The sequence below is a fragment of the Ciconia boyciana genome, chromosome 1, assembly GCF_034638445.1.
Source record: "Ciconia boyciana chromosome 1, ASM3463844v1, whole genome shotgun sequence".
Lineage (NCBI taxonomy): Eukaryota > Metazoa > Chordata > Aves > Ciconiiformes > Ciconiidae > Ciconia > Ciconia boyciana.
This window is the reverse complement of record NC_132934.1, coordinates 190,501,594-190,520,056: the sequence shown is the minus strand read 5'-3', so window position 1 is coordinate 190,520,056 and position 18,463 is coordinate 190,501,594. Positions and strand designations below refer to the sequence as shown.

At 41.2% G+C, this 18,463-nt stretch overlaps 1 protein-coding gene across 4 annotated transcripts in view; it reads left to right on the top strand.

The window, feature by feature from the left end:
• The window catches only part of DHRS12 (dehydrogenase/reductase 12), a 31,968-nt gene extending 17,103 nt beyond the window's left edge, over positions 1 to 14,865 (top strand). For 3 of the 4 annotated variants that reach the window (XM_072850273.1, XM_072850275.1, XM_072850276.1), the window contains 5 exons: positions 6,184 to 6,245; positions 6,994 to 7,098; positions 7,632 to 7,722; positions 9,071 to 9,208; positions 11,806 to 14,865. In XM_072850273.1, coding sequence (XP_072706374.1) covers positions 6,184 to 6,245; positions 6,994 to 7,098; positions 7,632 to 7,722; positions 9,071 to 9,208; positions 11,806 to 11,933 — 524 coding nt within the window. In that variant the 3' untranslated portion in view covers positions 11,934 to 14,865. The remainder of the gene's footprint in view (positions 1 to 6,183; positions 6,246 to 6,993; positions 7,099 to 7,631; positions 7,723 to 9,070; positions 9,209 to 11,805) is intronic. The other variant, XM_072850274.1, reaches the window with a different exon arrangement.
• Positions 14,866 to 18,463: the final 3,598 nt, after the last annotated feature.

The window sequence follows — 18,463 nt, the reverse complement described above, 5'->3', positions numbered from 1 at the left end:
TACAGCCCATCTATGGCAAATTGCCTAACCTGTATAGATATTTGTCAGTCTCTTCCCTACACATAAACCATATCTAACTGGTGTTTCACACAAGCCAGCGTTGCCTGGTGGACTGTGTTCTGAACTACTTGGAAGTCAGGCAACTTGGATACCAGCTCTCAGTCTGCCGTAAGGTCAGTGCCTGATCTTTGGCAAGACAACCTTACCTGTGAAAAGGAGACTAGTATACCAGTTTTCTTTCTAAAGAGCTTTGAGACTCATGGATGAAAGGTGCTACGTGAAAGGATAAGGCTGAATATAATTGCAAATCAACTACCTGTACTGAAGCCTAGGTTTCCAGGGCACAGAGGAACCCTTATTGAGCTGAGCTTTGTAATTCAAGGGAAATGTAAACCTTTGTTTTGTCTTTCATGTTCATTAGCTCTTCCCATACACTCTCAGTTATTGCTAGTGTGGTGGAATTGGCCCTCAGAGATAGCACACTAAAATCTTCATTTCTGATCTTGTACTTAGGAAACAGACTCAGGGATGTCTCTTACTTGGAACTGCATAAATTGAAGGCTTGAAAAGATAGCCAGGTCAAGGAAGAATGTCAGTTTGGTTTGGTTTTGTGTTTGTGGGTTTTGGGTTTGTTTTTTTTTTTTAAACACTTGGACGTAAGGAAAGCAAGCCAATTTAACTGATTTTTACCAGATGAATGAGCCATTGAAATCTGTACAATAAAAGTGTTTGGTGGTGGGGGTTTTTTTTTTTGTTCCCACTTTTTTCACAGTTGAAATAACACTGTTCCTAATAATACTGCAAAGCTCAGGCAGATGGAAAACTTCACTGAGTATGGTGCTGGCTGCCTGCCCTCATCTGAATGTTAGCAGATTAAAAACCTCACCAACAATTTACCACTAATTGCTAGATAGAACATCAAGTAAAAACTATTTTAGAATCCACCAAGACACTTGGGTCTGCAATAATTGCATCATCAATTAATTTAATGTTATAAACAGGTAGTGGCTTTACAATATTACTTCTGCTGAAACCATAATTTTCTTTATAAATCAATTTTGAAGTACAGGTTTTGGGGTCACTTTAAATCTGTAAAGCAGATAGGAGTATGTGTTCATGTACTATTATTATACGTGATATCCTGTTGATTTCCAAGTCTGAAATACATGAATCCTGAGGAGTCTTCCAGGTTTTAGCTGGCTAAAGACTAGTTACAACACCAGCATTTTGGAAATCTGCCTTCGCAGTGTTTGTTTATATTTTGTTAGGGCTATTCTATGTTTTGCTTAGTTTCATGTTCTGGTACAGAAAGATTTGTAGCCTTCTGTGGGAAAGACCAGTGTCTAATACACTGTAGACTTCTGTCCCTTGCACGGGGATAGCTTTCACTTGGGTTATGCTGTGGTAGAGATGGTGAGATCCACAGTGAACTAACGGTTGCAAGAAAGTGCAGAGCTACCTTCCCGCCAGACCTAACAATAGTGTTAGAGTCCCCTCAGCTTCTACTTCAAGTCATGCAAAAGGTAGCCTAATTTTAAGAGTTTATGAAGCAGACAGGCTGATTTTTGTAGGTTTTTTGATTTTGTTTTTTTTTTTAAACAACTTAGTGTCTGAATTGAATGTTTATCTCCATAACAGCTCCTCATTTTCTACACTTGCATCATTAAAGTTTCACTCTGTGATTGTGAAACCACAAAATTACTGCTCATACAGGTTGACAGAGGAGTTCACTGTATGGAATTAAAAACGAGTTGTTAATTAGAACCCAGTATCAGATTAATCAACTAAATTAAGATCTTGGAGCAAGTGGAGCAATTACAAAATGGGCCACAAGGGAATGCATGGTGATTCAATTTTTTTATTTTTTAAGTTTGTTTTATTTTTTTTTGAGCAAGTGAACATGAAGCTTAAACATTACTGTGATCAGCACTTGGGAGGGAGTGAGTATGAACAAAGTGTGTTCTCATTAAGTGCCATGCTCGTTGCTTTTACTGGAATTACCATGTGTCATGCACAGACTGACAACCCACACTGTTTAATCTACCATATGATGGAGTTGGTTGAATGGTGTGTAATGGTGGAGTTGCTGTATCCTTATAGGAAGGTTTTAATTACACTGTATTATACATGATTTCCTATTATGTGAGCTCAGCTTCAAGGCATAAAACTTACAGGAATTTTTCCAAAGAAAAGCAAATGTTGAGAGGATGTTTATCTTTAAAAGAAATTGTGCATCAGTCCCAGGAGCCTCTTTAACTGGAGAAAACATAGCCAACAAGTACTGTGTCAAACCTCATTGCATGGAACAGGGATGTAACTTGTCCTCTAGGTTTCTCTAGTCAACTCTTCACCTCAGCAGAGTTCAGCGAGGGCAAGACAAAATCCTGTATGTGTGGGTGATGGACTGGATGCTTACTTACCCCCTTCTGCATTCCTGCTGCTTCTGAACAAGCTCCTGAATTCATCCTGCTAGACTTCTTTGTGGCACAGGAAATACTCCTTTTCAAAGGGAAGTGTTGTATACCATTTTGCTGCAAAAAATGTTTTTGGTTTGTTTTTTTTCCACCTTTACACCAGTGGGAGCCAAGCTTTCAGGCCAGGTAGACAATGTCCCTTCCAATGGCAGGAAAGGTGATGTATAACAGTCTGACTTCTGTCACACAGTTATAAATGCAGGTAGTACAACCATATGTCTAGCGCTGCCTTGGAGGTGTACTCATAGCTCCCTGCCTGCTGGGTCTGAGATGCGTGTGAGAGAGAGAGAGGCTGCTGCTCAAGTTTCCGCCACGTGAGTAATTCAAAGTAGCCTGCTCTTTTCCACAGGCACTCAGACTTGTGCAAGAAATGGGCTGTAGTCCAGGAGAACTGTTCAGACAAAAACATCCTGCTCCCAGTTGCCATATGTCCCAGAGGGCTCTCGGTTCCTCCTCTGTCGTGGATACAACTGCTGGGGAACAGGCACGGGGAAACATAGTGGCCTCAAGGCTGAGCATCTTCATTTACAGCGTATCTGCTTGAGACAAGGACATGTTTTCTCCAGAATCTGCCAGGAGTAGTGGCAGTTCTTGTTTTCTGGGGAAAAAAGGTCTTCTGTCATTTCTGACAGAATCCCAAAGGTCATCTCAGAGGAGGGGCAGGATCACCAAGATACCCAATGTTTAATGCTTTCAGTGCAAGGCACATCACTGTTGATCATCGCCTTTCCCTCCATGCACCTTTGTGTTCTTTCTTGGTCTTTTAAACAATTAAAAAAAAAAAAAGAAACCTAAAAAAAAATCTGTACAGTTTGAACACAGTGATAATTAAGCATTAATCACATTTGATGTGCTTTACCATTTTTAAATAAGCTCTGTGGGAGGAGGTTTCTCCTTTAACAGACAGAAATGATTTTTGTGTCAAGGAAATGTACTAGAATGCCGAAGTGTTCATTTTGGAAAGGCAGATGCCCAGTACATTGATATTAATAATCACTTATTAGCAAAAAGATATACAATTTGGATGTTGTCTTGATTTCCTTAAGTGGGGGGAGAGGGGAATGTAGTTTCTTTTACCAAATCAGTCTTGGTTTTCCTTTAAAAGTTTTTTGGTTTTTGGTTTGTTTGGTTGGTTTTTTAACTAAAAACAGGAACATTTTCCTTTTTTGTTTTTATACTGTTAATGCAGTTCATGGTTTTTATAAGGACTGTGTCAGGCAATGCGTTCATTTGTGGCTTCCCCTTTTACTTAGAAATTAATTTATGTATTACTGCATGCTGCAATACAGCTGTGCTTGGCAAAATACATGCCATGAGGCATGTGGCTGTGCCAGGCCTCTGGACTGGCTGTACTTAGCATTGTTCCTGTTTGTTTGAATGTACTGTCAAACTATGTGCCAGCTTTTATGTGAATAAAAATGTGGAGTTTTCAATTGATGATGTATTCCAAACAACAATATACCTTATTAATAACATATATCTATTCTACTATTATTGTACTAAATTTCTTGTCCAGGCTGTTTTGCCTGACAGACCAGCCCATGCAAATAAGAACATGTAATATCCATGTAATATTTGTTAAAGTTCTAAGGATTTTGTGTTCAAACACTTAAAATGGGGACAATAGTTGGTGAAATATTTAGTAGTGGGAGAAAAGAAATGCTTCAGTCTTAATGCCTGATGTGTCTCATTTGTGTGTGTTTTGAGATATTAGTGCTTACTAGAAGCTGGGGTCAAAACTAGTCCTTTTGTGCTCTCTCTCAAAGCAAATGAGCGAGTGGTTTTGTGGGCAAAAAGATTGAATGCTCTGGCTCTGTGGGATTTACTGAATTCTTAATAAACTTGAGGAAGAGAGGAGATGCTGGCTCTGCACTTAGTTTGTGGTTTTAAATAAGCACATAAACTTCTGACAAGCTGTAGTTGCTATAAGCAGGATTTTTGGCATTGAACATTTCTCTCATCCAGCTGGAAAACAAAACAAACCCCAGTTGTTAATGAGGCAGTGTTAATGCATTCATCTTTGCATCCCTTTAGAATTAACAAACCAGCGTGAAGCCCCTTAAAAGTGTAAATTAATCTGCAGGACAGTAAAATCAAGCATCCTCATAGCTGGTGCATTGCAGCTCTGCCTGTAGGAAATGCAGCGCATTTAACCAAGACATGATGTTACTCTGCATTTGAAGAATCCATAGCAAATCAAAATTTAATCCAGGCTTTCAGCTTGTACTGAAGTGATTTTTTTTTTTTTTTTTTAACACCATGGCAGTCTCCCATGGCAATCAGCGGTAGTTCTTGTCCTAATGATGTCATCGTTCAGTCTCCCCGCCACTACCAGGGCAGATGTATGGACTCCTGTTATTCACTGGCAACTGCCTTTGCTTGCATTTTCTGCTGAAGACAGGCTGCACTTACTCATCTGCTGTGCATTTGCTTTGTTTGATTTGCCAGGGTTTTAAATATATTGTGTGCATATGGATGTCCCTCTGATTCTATAGAGAAAATGAAGACTGCTGTGACTGGCGGGGAAAATGAACAGTTTGTTCACCAAGCATGTAACATGTTTGATTTTGGTAGCATATTTATAAACATGCTATATTTTAACTGGGTGATCTCACTGCCTCTGTGGAAGAGAGGTTATAAAGACACATGCTGAAGTCTTCATGTCTAGTGAAAAACATAGCCTCAGTAGCTCATGGAAAAAAATACGTTTATCACTGACATGGAATTGTTGAACTAGAGCCATTTGTGAAGAGATGAGAGGGAAGTATTATACTTGACAAAGAAACACTAGACTAAATGGGGCTAGATTAATTTTGAATTAAACATTTTTTTGAAATACAGTTTAAGGATGAAAAAATTAAAAAATATCTCTGAAGAGATAAAAACAAACAAAAATCCCTGTGTTGCACTTGAGCGGGTGAAACATCGCTAGGTGTGTCTGAATCAAACATGCTAGCAGTTGAACAATGTTTTGAATAACAAACTTTGCTGGTCATGGTAACAGCTGTAATGGAATATACTTGTGTGGTGTGTACAAATCTATGCTAAATGAACATGATTAAAGTGGGGAAGGACACAGTTCAGTTTCCCCACGTAATCTTAGCTCAGCCTTGGGCACACAACATTGATATTTTTCCCCCCAAGGGTTCCTTATCTTCTGTAATAGTCATGCTGGGGATTTAAGAGGCAGTTTTTGTGTGCAACACAAATCAGCAGTGTCGGGGTACTCTGAGTGATTTCACAGTGAGAAGGTAAAAATGGATGAGTCTTAAGTGCATATGCAAGGGCCTAAGAAACACAAGTGTGAAGGACAGTTTCCTTCTCTTGTTTGTGACCTAGCATAGATATGTGTATGTATGCCACACATGGAGTGGAAATGCATTCCCTATTTCTTCACTGGGATCACCTTACCCACGAGGAAATCCATACCTCCATTTTCCTTTCACAGTCATGCCTGGAATGTAGTGATCAGTTTGGTCTATAGGTACAATAAACATAAAAGTCTATAAAATAACTGATGTGCCTTTTAAGAAGTATGCAGCAATGTGGACCACTACAAGTTGAATAGGCATATTGCAAGTAAAACGGCAAGAAAATGATTAAATTCAGATGAAATTTCAGAAATAAAGAGATGTTGTGATAGGGGATGGAGAGAGAAGAAAGCTTTTTTAACAACAGAAGTTAATGTTGCTGTCTGTCTGTCTTGTAGGTACATACATTCTGACAACTGCCCTGATGCCCCTCCTGGAAAAAGAAGCTGATGCCAGAGTGGTGAGTTTGCGATGCTGTTGGAAAGTAGTGTTTTACTATTCTTACCTTCTGGTTTGTGATGGCGTTTCTTTGACTGTGCTAGCAATGCAGGATTAGTTATAATGCTGTAAGCATCTCTAGAATCCTCTTGGATTTTGCTAACAACCGCCTCCTCCTCCAAGGCAAAGCTCCTGCCTGCTACTCTCAACCCTTCATTGGAAAGCAGAGTAAAACACTTCCTTTGGAAACTTCCCCTTTTCTCTGGGGCAAGTTACCTCTTGCAGCATAGTGCAAAATACCTATAACAGGAGTATAGGCTTACAAGAACCATACAAGTCTTGGTATAAAACTGGGCAGTAGGTACATTTTTTAAATGAGATTTCCAAAGTTTTGTACAGTGTCTCTTGTTTTCTAATTCGTTTCTATAAATGCTAAACGTAAACTACAAATAGTGCCATTCTGCTATTTTCTTTCTTCCAATTACTTTTCAAAAGGAAGAAGCACAAAGTTCCCTGATGGAGTCAACACCACTTTGAATGAAAATCACTTTCTAAAAAAAATTCTGTGTCTTTCACCTCATCTCCAGGTATGCTCCACACATTAGCACAAGCATAGTTCAAAGAGTATGCAGAGGAATCCTCCTCCTAGGGACTTCAAAATACGGCCTGAAGACCACATTACATGCATGAGTGCAATTGTGGGGAGTTCCTGGTTTTGCTTTTCATCCATTTGCTTTTTATTAATTTGTTTTTCATTCATTTGATTACAGATAACTGTCTCTTCGGGGGGCATGCTAGTTCAAAAATTAAACATATCTGACTTGCAGTCAGGAAGTGGGACATTTGATGGAACTATGGTGTATGCACAAAACAAGGTACAGTCCATGGTTTTGGAAACAAAGCCCAGCACTTGTTTGCTAGGTAGCTTATACCACCTACTTTGCAAAAAGCCTGTTGTTCACTGTTGCTTTCCCATTGCATCCAAACCATACAGAGCTATAATCTTCAGGCAAGCACTTGTGAGTGCATACCATCTTGTGTAGAGGGCATGGCTAGACTTTCATTTGATTTGATTTAAGTCTCAAGGGGGAAAACTGTCTTTAGCTGACAAACCCTTTCTGCCTGCTTAGTTCTTACCTACAGTCTGCAGCAAGTAGACGTGGTCAGTAAAAGCAGTGTAACCACTTTAAAAGTAAGCTTGTGGCCAGGATATGGATTGCAATGACCATGGTGGTCTCTGACAAAATTATCCAATAAATCCAATCAGGATGAGCAAGGGTATATTTCTGCTATACATAAATGGCTTGGTGTTTACAGCATATTTGGTGTAGTTTATCTCCCTGGGAACTAACTTGGTGGACAGGCTATTGAACTTGATGCTAGTCTGGCTCTTTTTGCTCTATCCTAGAGACAGCAAGTTGTCTTGACAGAACAGTGGGCAAAAGCTCACAGAAACATCCATTTCTCTGTTATGCACCCCGGCTGGGCAGACACTCCAGGTAACATCTGCCTGACACTCTGACTATGTTTTTTTCTTTTCAGGATTAGTCTAAAAGCAAAGAGAAATGAGACTTTCTGGTAGATTTCTCCAACAGGTGCAGTGATTTCTTAGCTCCAAACTGATGCTTGAAGTAGTTTTGTACCCCCTTGGTAGCTCTGTTCTGCACAGTGTCTGCTATCTGTGTACAGCCAGCAAATTATAATGGGCAATGAATGGTTCCAGCCCCACGCAAATGCACAGCAGAGCCATAGTGCATTAAGCTAACCTTTAAGTTACATTTGTAGTGGGACTGTTAAACACACAGATAAGAGCTTTTGCCCCTGTGAGTACCAACGTGCAGATGCTGGGAATTTGCGAGGGCATATAGGAAAACGGAGCATGCACCATTGTGCAAGCCCTGTTCCTCTGCTCTTCCTCTCAACGTTTACTGCCATGGAGAAGCAGTGTGTTTGGCCAGACAGCCCTTTGTCTGAGCTGCAGCTGTTCTTCAGTGACTGTGTCTCAGCAGGTGGGCCAGCATCAGTTATCCGGTATGCATGTTGCGTTCCGCGGTATGTTACCAGCCCCTAACACCCAAGCTTGGGACGCAGAATAGCAATCTGATCTCTAGGTCTTTTCTAGGGACACAGTTTCCCAAATTTGCTTCTGATGACAGAAGCATTTACGCCTTCTACATTATGCTTGAAAACTGCCCTTTCCAAATAAATATCCTAGTATTTTTTTTCTTTAAAATACATTTATTTTTGTACATCCTTTGTGGATTTCAAACCTAATGAACCAGAAAGTTATCCCACCTTAAAGTTCAAGGACTCTCCAACCCCCAAAAATAAACAGCTGCAGGGGATGGGCCTTCAATCATCACCTGTTGGACAAAATAAAAAGAAACCAGAGTTTAAACATGAATTATGTTGTTGGTTTAGGTATTATTCACTATACAGTTTTTAAATACAATGCTGCAACTGGTTTCCTAAAACTGATGAGAAAAGAAGAGCTAAAAATCCTTGTAGAATACCTGGTTTTTGTTTTTTCTGTTTCCCTCATGTCTTACTTCTTTGCAGTTTAGAATGGAATTGGCTCAGGAACCTCTCACTGATCCTGGTCTCAGCTCCTACTTGTTTTGTCCCTGTAATTTGACCCAAACAAACAACTGGTGGATCATCTGCAGTTTAGCACTGTTCCACCACAAGTCATCGTACTCCTAGCTATGGGGAAATACTCATTCTTTCATAAACTGAGATGGCTTGTTTTCTTCCTACACTCACAATGGCAATTTTAAGCTGCTCTTTTTTTTTTTAATCAAAAAAGCCTTGCATAGCAGACCACCATTCCATTGTTATTCTTTCTAGCTGTGAGATCATCAATGCCAGATTTCTATCAGAAGATGAAGAATAGTCTGCGCACAGAGGCCCAGGGAGCTGATACTGTTGTATGGTTGGCAGTGTCACCTGAAGCAACAAAGTTACCAAGCGGCTTGTTCTTCCAAGGTAAGGTGGCAGTGTCTTACATTGCGTAGCAGCAGAGATTCCTACGCTGCCTGAACTGTAGGATCCCCATCTGGCCTGGAAGGGGATGAAGGCTTGACCAGGCAACTGTTGTTCAAAGGATAAAGTATTTCTTAAAATCGTTCCAAGACTAAAGGTTCAAGTGAGCATTGTGCAACCAGAGAGCGACCGTGTTAAGTTGTTACGTTCCTGCTTTTGCCCTCTAAAGTAGCTGATAGAGACTTCAAAGCATTTCTTTAGGAAGGGTTGGGGGTTTTTTAAATGAAAATGGCTCTATGCAGGACTGTGCCAAGGGAAGATGAATCACAGCAGTCAAACCATCTTTTATGATGCTGGGAAACTAGCAGCCTTCTCACAGAGCACTCGGGGTTGGCTTTGCTTTGCAGGCTCTTCTTCCTACCATTCCATGCTAGTTAAAACTGCCAACTCCCCCTTTCTCTAACACTGGGCAGAGACTTGAGCACAGTGGCATTTTTGGCACTGTAAGCATAGGGAATGGAAAAATAGGGCAGAGCCTTTCTTTTCTCCCAGGCAAATGACAGTCATCTTAGTAGGAGCAGCTGGAAGCATAGATGTCTTAATGGTGATGCAGGTCAGTCCAGTAGGAGAAAGGAAAAGCTATGGGTAATTGCTTACAGGAGCCCAGTGCTTTGGTTGGATGTGGCACTCAAATCCTGATCCACTGAATTTGTGGCACAGCATGCAGGAAGTTCAGACTTTTCTGGAGCTGGGTTGACCTTGTCCCTTCTGTCCCCTCCCAGACAGTCACCCAGGGTTAGTTGACAGATATTTAACTAGACCTTTTTCATGTCATCATGTGGTGCACGCAGAAGCCCTACATCCCAGCTGGTCAGTCTTTGTAGAACCAGGCTTTGTCTTTTTTGTACTCCCGTCACCTTCTTCTGGTCCTAGTGCTTCTGCTCAGTTGTTCTTGCTCTAGATTGTAATTCCACCAGGCTCTTGCCTTTGGCCTTTGCCTACCCTCAGCTTTAATAAACAGGGAACACTCTTTAGCTATAGATAGTTACTTTTGAGAGCTTTGGTCTTGGCATGACTGCTCTTAAGGCTGCAAGAGAAGTCCTGTGTCTGTGTCCCATGCTTATCAAATAGAGATGAAGTCAGTTATTTCTCTCTCCTACTGCCCTTTGGAAGTCACAGCTTAGTATGGGCCCTCTTCAGGCCCTTTTAGTCAAGGGCTTTGTGTGCAGCAGTACTTTACCACAAACCCTGCTCTTCTGGTCCTAGACAGCCATTTCCTGAACCCTCCATTTCCTCCATTCTCTTTTATTCTGTTCCCTTTGAGTGCAAACCAAAGCCAGCAAATTTTTTTTTCCTTAGGAAGAAAAATGGGAAGTGAGAACATGACTCGTACAATCAGAATTCTCTGCATCTGCCAAAATAAATAAAAAATGTTTGACAGAGTCCTGCTTTCCAAAGACTAGAAGCATCTTCTCCATGATGCTGAACTTGGCTTTCACACATAGTTCCCAAACTTTAGTACAGGCTACTAGAAGCACTACAGTTAGGTAGGAAGCAGTTCATATTCAGTGATGGAGAAGGGAATGTTCCTCTGCATGCTTCTCACTCCACAGTTTTCCATAAGCAGAGTTTATGTGGTGTGTGCAGCCAGTTACAATATTTGCTCTTAAGAGAGCAAACATCTCTGCTCCCCTGGGAAGCCTGATGGCAGCCTGATAGGTTTTCAGAGAAATATGCTGCCTGGTGTTGCAAGAGGTTGTTCTTTTAGTCTCAGCTGGCTACTGCAGAATTTGGACTTATTAAAATAGACTAACAGTGCTGCACCAGTGCTCTGACGGTTGCTTCATAGACATCTGAGAGCACTGTCGTAAGGCTCCCAGGCTCTAGATACCACATTCTCAGAGAGAAAAATCCCTTAGAATGGATGGTGATATAGCTATATTTACACAGAGTGAGCGAGGAGTACGAGATTTGGAAGACAAATTGAAGCATCAAATTGAGCAAATTTGGTCAGACATCTTTATGTTGGATACATGTTGCTTATGGCGATTGAGCAATTAGCATAAGTTCTTTAGCAATTAGAATTTAACCATTTATTTTTAAGGGTGAAAGTGAGCATTTTGAGAGATAATCCAAACTACAACGTCCCAGCTGGGGAATTTGTGTAGCACTAGAAACGTTATGCAGGAGGCAAGGAAAAACCCTGTCTCATACTGAAAAAGCAACCTCTGCCTGCAGCAATAATCTCAAGTTATTGGTCTTTGTCTACAGGAGTTACGCTAGTGACAGGAGCAGGCGTAAACCGCCCCCCCCTTTATCTATCCTGACCCCTGCAAGTGAGGTCTTGTGCCCTAGTCTAAGTCATATCGTGCTAAAGGACAATCACTCTAGTTCCAGAATACAAATTAAATTAGTTTAATTTCTGGTTTTGAAGTTATGCTTAACTAATATTGTTTCCAGATACCTAGAAGGTAAGTTTCCTGGCTTCAAAACCATGAGGTATGTTTGGGCAGTATAGAGCCTAGCAGAAACATCTCCTTTGTGCTAGAAGAGGTAGTTAAATGTACCCATAAGAATTTTTTGATTTTTTTGTCTTCCAGACAGGCAACCGGTCCCTACACACTTACCCCTGGCAAGCACCCACAGTCCACCGGAGGATGAGGAGAAGCTAATGGAGGTGCTGGAAGAGTTGTCCCAGAAGTTTAAATCTACTTCTCCAGGAACTTAGTGTCATTGCTGACACAGCATAACCACAAAGCTTCTAATTACACAGTAATAGTACGGTAGTGCGCCTGCTGTTGAGGGGAAGTAGGATGCCATAGGCCTGTTAAAAATAAATTGTGTTCAGGTGTTCTCATCATGGGGGAGAGTGGTGCCTGCGACTTTTTTTCTGCTGCCAAGAGTCTCTCCCATTGTGAATATGCACCTGCTGTCTCAAGACACAGTAAGGTTGTGTTCTTTGAATTGGAAGAAAAATTGAGAGGCATTAAAATATAACCCAAGGCTTTGTGATGGTACCCGAAATCTTTTAAAACATCCAGCATAGAGAAACGCAGAGGAGCATACCTTCAGTAGCCCTCATGAAAGACTTCAGGAAAGAAGTAGTAAATGTTTTAAACAATGTTTAACTGCTGTATTTGACAGGTTGGTGGCTTCCTTTGCTGCGTGAGGGTGACTGGGCTCAAACATATAACCGGGAATGCAGAAACTCTCTCTTGCATCACCTGCTTAGTTTAAATGGAAGGATTCCTCACGGCCTTCAGTCTCTATAAATCAGTGCTGGTATGCGAAGTGATCTGCTTCTTTATGTTTAAACAGCAAGAATTTAGGAACGCTGCCAAATGCCTTCCACATTACTTTATGGAGCCAGGGCTGAATGTTTTCCTGTTTATGTCAAGACGCCATGAAGTAGGAGGTTTCAACACATACCACACCCAGACATGGTTGGATCCAGTGGAGAAATGGCTGCATGACTCTAGGCATGAAAAGAAATAACATGCTGAGCTGTACATGCTTGCCATTTCTGTAAAAGATCAAAAGGAATTGCTTTATTATTATGAATGGATTTAGAGGGAGAAGGGAAAACTGAGGGGCACAGGTTTTAGAGGACAAGTCCACCTTCTGATGAGAGGGTTGTATTTTGCCTGGAACTGCTTATTTCCAGACACAGAGCGTGGGATTTGTCTTACCTGACCTATGGATGTTTGAATTACTCATTGGGATTCTCACTGTAAATCAGTAGAGACAAAACAGGTTTTTTTACAGTGATTTACTGGATCTAGTTTAAGAAACAACCCCTACATTCCTACATCTTCCTACTGATGGGCAAGACAACCAGCTCAGACTAAGACATTCAGGTGGGATTAATTTTGTCTTAAGTATTTCAGATTTACTGCAAAGCCGAGACTATTAATAATGATAGTGGTAACACATTTTCTCCTGAACTGAGTGTGTTTGATAGCAAACTCCATACAGAACCCAACAAAGTCGCACTACTGTTTTACACATGGCTGTAGACCAGTGTGGTAGGACAAAAGACCTAGACACAAATGTAACACAGGCATTCTTGAGCTCCCTACAGTGGCTGGTAGCTAAAGGCCATGCTGATGGGCAGAGGAGAACTCATTATGTCTGCTTTACATAATTCAGTTTCCCAAAAGATATCCTACTGGCTGATGGCATTTACGCATTATTCAGAGACATCCTATTAAGTATCGATTTAGAAAAAACTTCTCTTTTCAGCCTGTTGTCAGTCTCCTTGGAAATAAAGGCTTTACTGTCAGAGAGGCCCTGGAATAAGTTTTCCCATGATAAGCAGGGCTGAGACATGTCAGGCTGTCACAGCTCTTCCTGAAGAGGCTGGATCAGCATTCAAACTATTGCTTCATTTTAGAAACTTAACTCCTTCTTGCACTACAGTGAAAGAAAACAACAGCAAGGCTTGTACAGACGTTTATTTCCTAGAAGTCTGGCATTAACATTTTACATGGTTCAAACTCTTAAATACAGTTACTGAAAATAAGAGCACAGCTGAAAGCATATATAATAACTACATTTCTCTATCCAGTAGCTGCAAAGCTAAGAGACATTTGCATACTCGAGTATTTAAGTCAAGTTGCTTCTCAGCTCTGCAGTATAGAAGAAAAGTTTAATGACAGGTATTTAAATAGTTCATAAAAATAACCAAAAGTGCACAATATATATATAACATATTTTAGTCCCCATTCTGTACTGATGTATTTGAATAGCCTGTATTTTGCGTTTTAGTCACAGCTTACAAATGAAGCCAAAGATATGAAAACTGCTTTAATCAAAGTTTGGTCACAGTGTAAAAGAGCCAGGAACCAGATACTATGGTTTAAGAGCACTTGTGATTGAAAAAGAATTAAAACATAGGACAGCGATTAGAAACAAAATCCGAAGTCTCCCACACTTTGGTATTATGGTCCTGATAATGCTTTATTTCAGCCCTTTTCCACAAGAGCAAATACGGCGTGTGGCTGTAAAGCCAGCGATGCTTTGTGTTAATGCAATCCAGAATAACTTGTACCTGCATGTAAGCAAATACACTTAGTGCCACCTATAAAATTTTTATGGGCAAGAGAAAAACGGCAGCCAGTGACAGATTACCAGAAATACAAGGTGGTGCAAATTCTTGCTAAGCAGTGCACAGTGAGGACTTCAGCACACACCTGGTTTACAGGAGCTGAACGACAAGCACAGCAGCTGTTCTTACTGCCCTGCCCTTTCCACGCTCAGCCCAACACTTCTTCCATCAGCTTTCAGGCTTATATGACTCTGACCTCAGTTTTTCACATTCTGAAAGCTTTCGCATTTTTCTTCATTTTGTGAAGTCACCTAGTTGGGAGGTTTCTGCTCTTGGGGATTTTGCACAAAGGGGACCATAGTGCCACAGACCACGTGTGGAATCATTTCCCCATGTCCTAATGGAAAGGCACGGCCCATCAATGGTGCAGCGGGACTGACTGCAGTGATGCAGGGGCCACTGAAACGTTTCTGTCTTGGGTGAAAATTTTAGGAGGTCAATGTGACAGATACCAGATGATTTTGTAAACTGCATTTCCTCTTTTCCTAAGTTTCATTTCTGGGCCATGTTTATTCTTTGTAAAAAAAACCAAAAAACCAAACCAACCTGTGGTTGATTAAAGGTATAAAGAATTGTTTGTTGTCTGCCTCTGAATAGCAGGGCATTTCCACATATGTCTCACTATTTTGGCATAAACTGCAAATACCAACTCTTTGCATTTGCACCAACACACCTGCCGGCTTTTGTGCTGTCCTAACTCTCCACACTCCCTGGTCCACTCACTGGGGACAAGATGCAAGCAGGGACACCCCTTCCCTTTAAACAAGATTCAGGTGGGATGTTGAACTTGAGCCTGGGCTCAGAGAGGGGAGTTTTACTATAGACTTGAATGTAAGCAGACTTAAGTCAGTGCTGAAAAACTCAATGTAAACAATTTATTTAGTGGGACACAGCCCTGGGCCAGACATTTCAATTTCAATTCAATCACTAATTGTATGTTTTGAATAACAGAGTGCTTTTTAAAGCCATAGCAGTAGGAGCAGTATTAGTTTTCATGAACCAATGTTGAACTCAGTGACTGGAGAGTGGACATGGAGTTGTTTGTTCTTTCAGAGAACAACCTGGTGGTCGTTCACTCCAGTGGAGAAGGGCAGCTATAAACCAGTTTAATCCCTAAGTTCCTTTTGCCCGTGCCCGTCCATTCCCTGTATCTCACATTCCCTGCAAAAATAAAGCTCCCCTTCTCATGACACCAGATCCTACTTATCTAAAATTAGTGTTGGTCAACATCCACCCACTGTCTTTTTAAACGAGCTGTTACCACTCTGAATGGCAGCAGGAAGCTTCAGATCCCTCCTGGCCCAGCTCAGAGTATTTCCCTGGTTGTCCACCAGGCTTACATCTCTTGTTCTGTTGGGTGAGGCAGTTCTGGGTGCGTTTGGGCAGCCCCACTGACTGGTTACAGTACATAATTTTGAAATGAGATAAGAGGACCTGAAAACCCTATATTCCTGCAGTCATCCCTAACAGCACTGATCTAGGCAATGAAAGAAGGTATTGGAAAAGCAAGGAGTCTAATGGGGAGTGCGTGTAACAAACAAACACACCTCTGGGACCAACAGTGACCAAGTCCAAGAACTTCAATATGTGAAGCAGGTCTGTATTTATGTTCTTCTCTCTAGAGGGAGCCACCAGATAAACGTTAGGAAAAACGATATATTCTTGTGAAGAAAACTTGTTCTCTCTCGGAGCAGACTCTAACACACAGCCTTACAAAGAGACACAGTGCCAGCATGGCCAAAGGTCTTCAGCAGGCCAGGTTTTCAGCCTGAAACAACCCAACCTTTGCTGTGCCAGCAGCGGCAGTGGTATTTCACAGATAAAAATGCTTCTAGAACAGAGGAAAAGGGGTAAAACCTGCACTGGTGCAAATTTCAGGCAGCTGCCAGGAAGTGCCATATTCCTCGATCGTTAAAAATCATCTTCTTGAGCACCTTCCCTTTACTTTCCAGCTGAGAATCCGCAATCCACAGGGAGCCTTGAGGTGATGCAGAAAACTGTGCAGTTCATTCACTGCCCAAACACCCTGCTTCCCCCGTGGCTGCTTGCCCGTGCAGTAGTTGTCAGTTCTATGCCAACTCACAGAACAGGTAGATGAACGGGTCCAGTGAAAACTCAGTAACCCAAATTCCTCGTTACAAATCGACACACAGAGATGGAAAGGTAATAGCCAGATGCTGATAGAAATTAATTCAGTGGGGTTAAAATAGCACAATTTATTCAGTGATGTTGGAGACACTTATTTACATAATGGAACAGAACTGGAAAGTGTTACAATATAATTAGTGGAAAAGATGGTCAAATTGCTGAGCAGTATTCCTAGAAAACACTGACCTGAACAAAAGCCAGGAAATTTTTTTCATGTAAAATCCCTCTATTCTGAAAGACAACCAAGCCCACAAGACATTGGTCAGTACGGTGAACTTAACTTACCAAGTGGAAAGTCAGAAGCAATGCTCAGCCTTTGGAAAACTAAACCACATCTGAAACTAGTGGTAATGACAAAGATGAATCAAGTTCGTGTACTCATTTTCTGAAACTTTCTTGATTACTTGGTGGTGGCAACCCCACAGAATTTTCTTGGGTCAGGACAAAGTAGAGGTGTTAATGATGGGTCTTTCACATCTGAGGGAAGCCCTGAGCTGTTATAAAATGTTTGTATTTGGTTGGTATCTGCAAAGGTGCTGAATTCAGTGAACAGGGATGAAAAAAATGTGTAAAGAAGCCTGGAAAGTACGAAGGTGATAAAACCTGTAATAAATTCAGATTATTTAATGTACAGGGAACAAGTAATGGGAGAAAGGCAAAACCTGTATCTTCATAAGGCCTGACACCTCTTGGCACCATCTCAGTAGTGATGTGCCTCTTCCCCATCCTTTATAAATATCAGAGTGCTTCCGTATTTAATGCATTTCTCACAGCACTACTTGAGGTAGATAGATAAACACTATTGGGCAATTAAGCCAAAGAACAAGAAATTTAAGTCACACCTTCACAGACTCAATCTACCACCCCATCACTAGAACAACTCTGTACTCCTCGTGGCTTCTGGATCCTGACCAGGGCTGCTGGTCACCTTACAGTACTGGGACAGGGGATGGTTCGGCTTTGTACAGTCCTGATGAATATTCATTTCTACACTACTGGCTTTTTTTGTATGCTGATAACATTCTCTCTTGGCATCTCTTCTTTGCAAAGACTTTGCCAGTAGACTGTGCTCTCTTGTTTTCATTTTGTTTTGAATTCGATGTCCACACATGGCACCAATTTCACTGCCTTTGAACTCAACCTCTTTCTGTTCTTAGCAGCACAATGTTGTCCTGCAGCAAACAAAATTTCAGAGAGGGCCAAAGACTGGTCACAAGGGAAAATCCCCCAAACTGGGAAAAAGCAATGAAAAGTCACATGTGACCGCACAGAGTTAATTGCAAAGTTAGATTCTAGGACTTCAGGTTATTGTCAAACTAGGGACCACTTTTTTCTGCTGAGGAGCAAAAGATTTCCTGCCAAATTTCACATGCAATTTTGAAGAGAAAAATGTTTTTCTTCCTCAATATTACACAAGACATCAACATTGAAGGGATTTAGCACATTAATCCATCCTGAAAAAAGGATCAAGATTGTTGTTATTGTTGCATACTATTGTTGCATATAGAAACAAAGTCTCCTAGATCCTAATTGAAAACATCCCATGTGCTCAATGTGGTCTCCTGGAAAGGACATGGCCCTGTAAAACTGCACATTGTGGACCTATTTCCTATGTGCTACAAAACAGAATTTTGGTTATTCTTACCCAAACTCTATTGTAAGCAGCAAGGACAGGCATATGTAGCATTTGCTAAGTTGTTAGTAGCCCTAGTATTTTAGGTTTAAAGAGAGAGACATTTTTTTTATTATTATTATTTTCTAACCCATGCAGTAGACGCAGATGTTAAGTGGACTTTGAATTACTGAATGGTTGAGGTTGGCAGGGACCTCTGGAGGTCATCTGGTCCAACCCTCCTGCTCAAGCAGGGCCACCTAGAGCTGGTTGCCCAGAACCACGTCCAGACGGCTTTTGAATATCTCCAAGGATGGAGACTCCACAACCTCCCTGGGCAACCTGTGCCAGTGCTCGGTCACCCTCACGGTGAAAAAGTGTTTCTTGATGT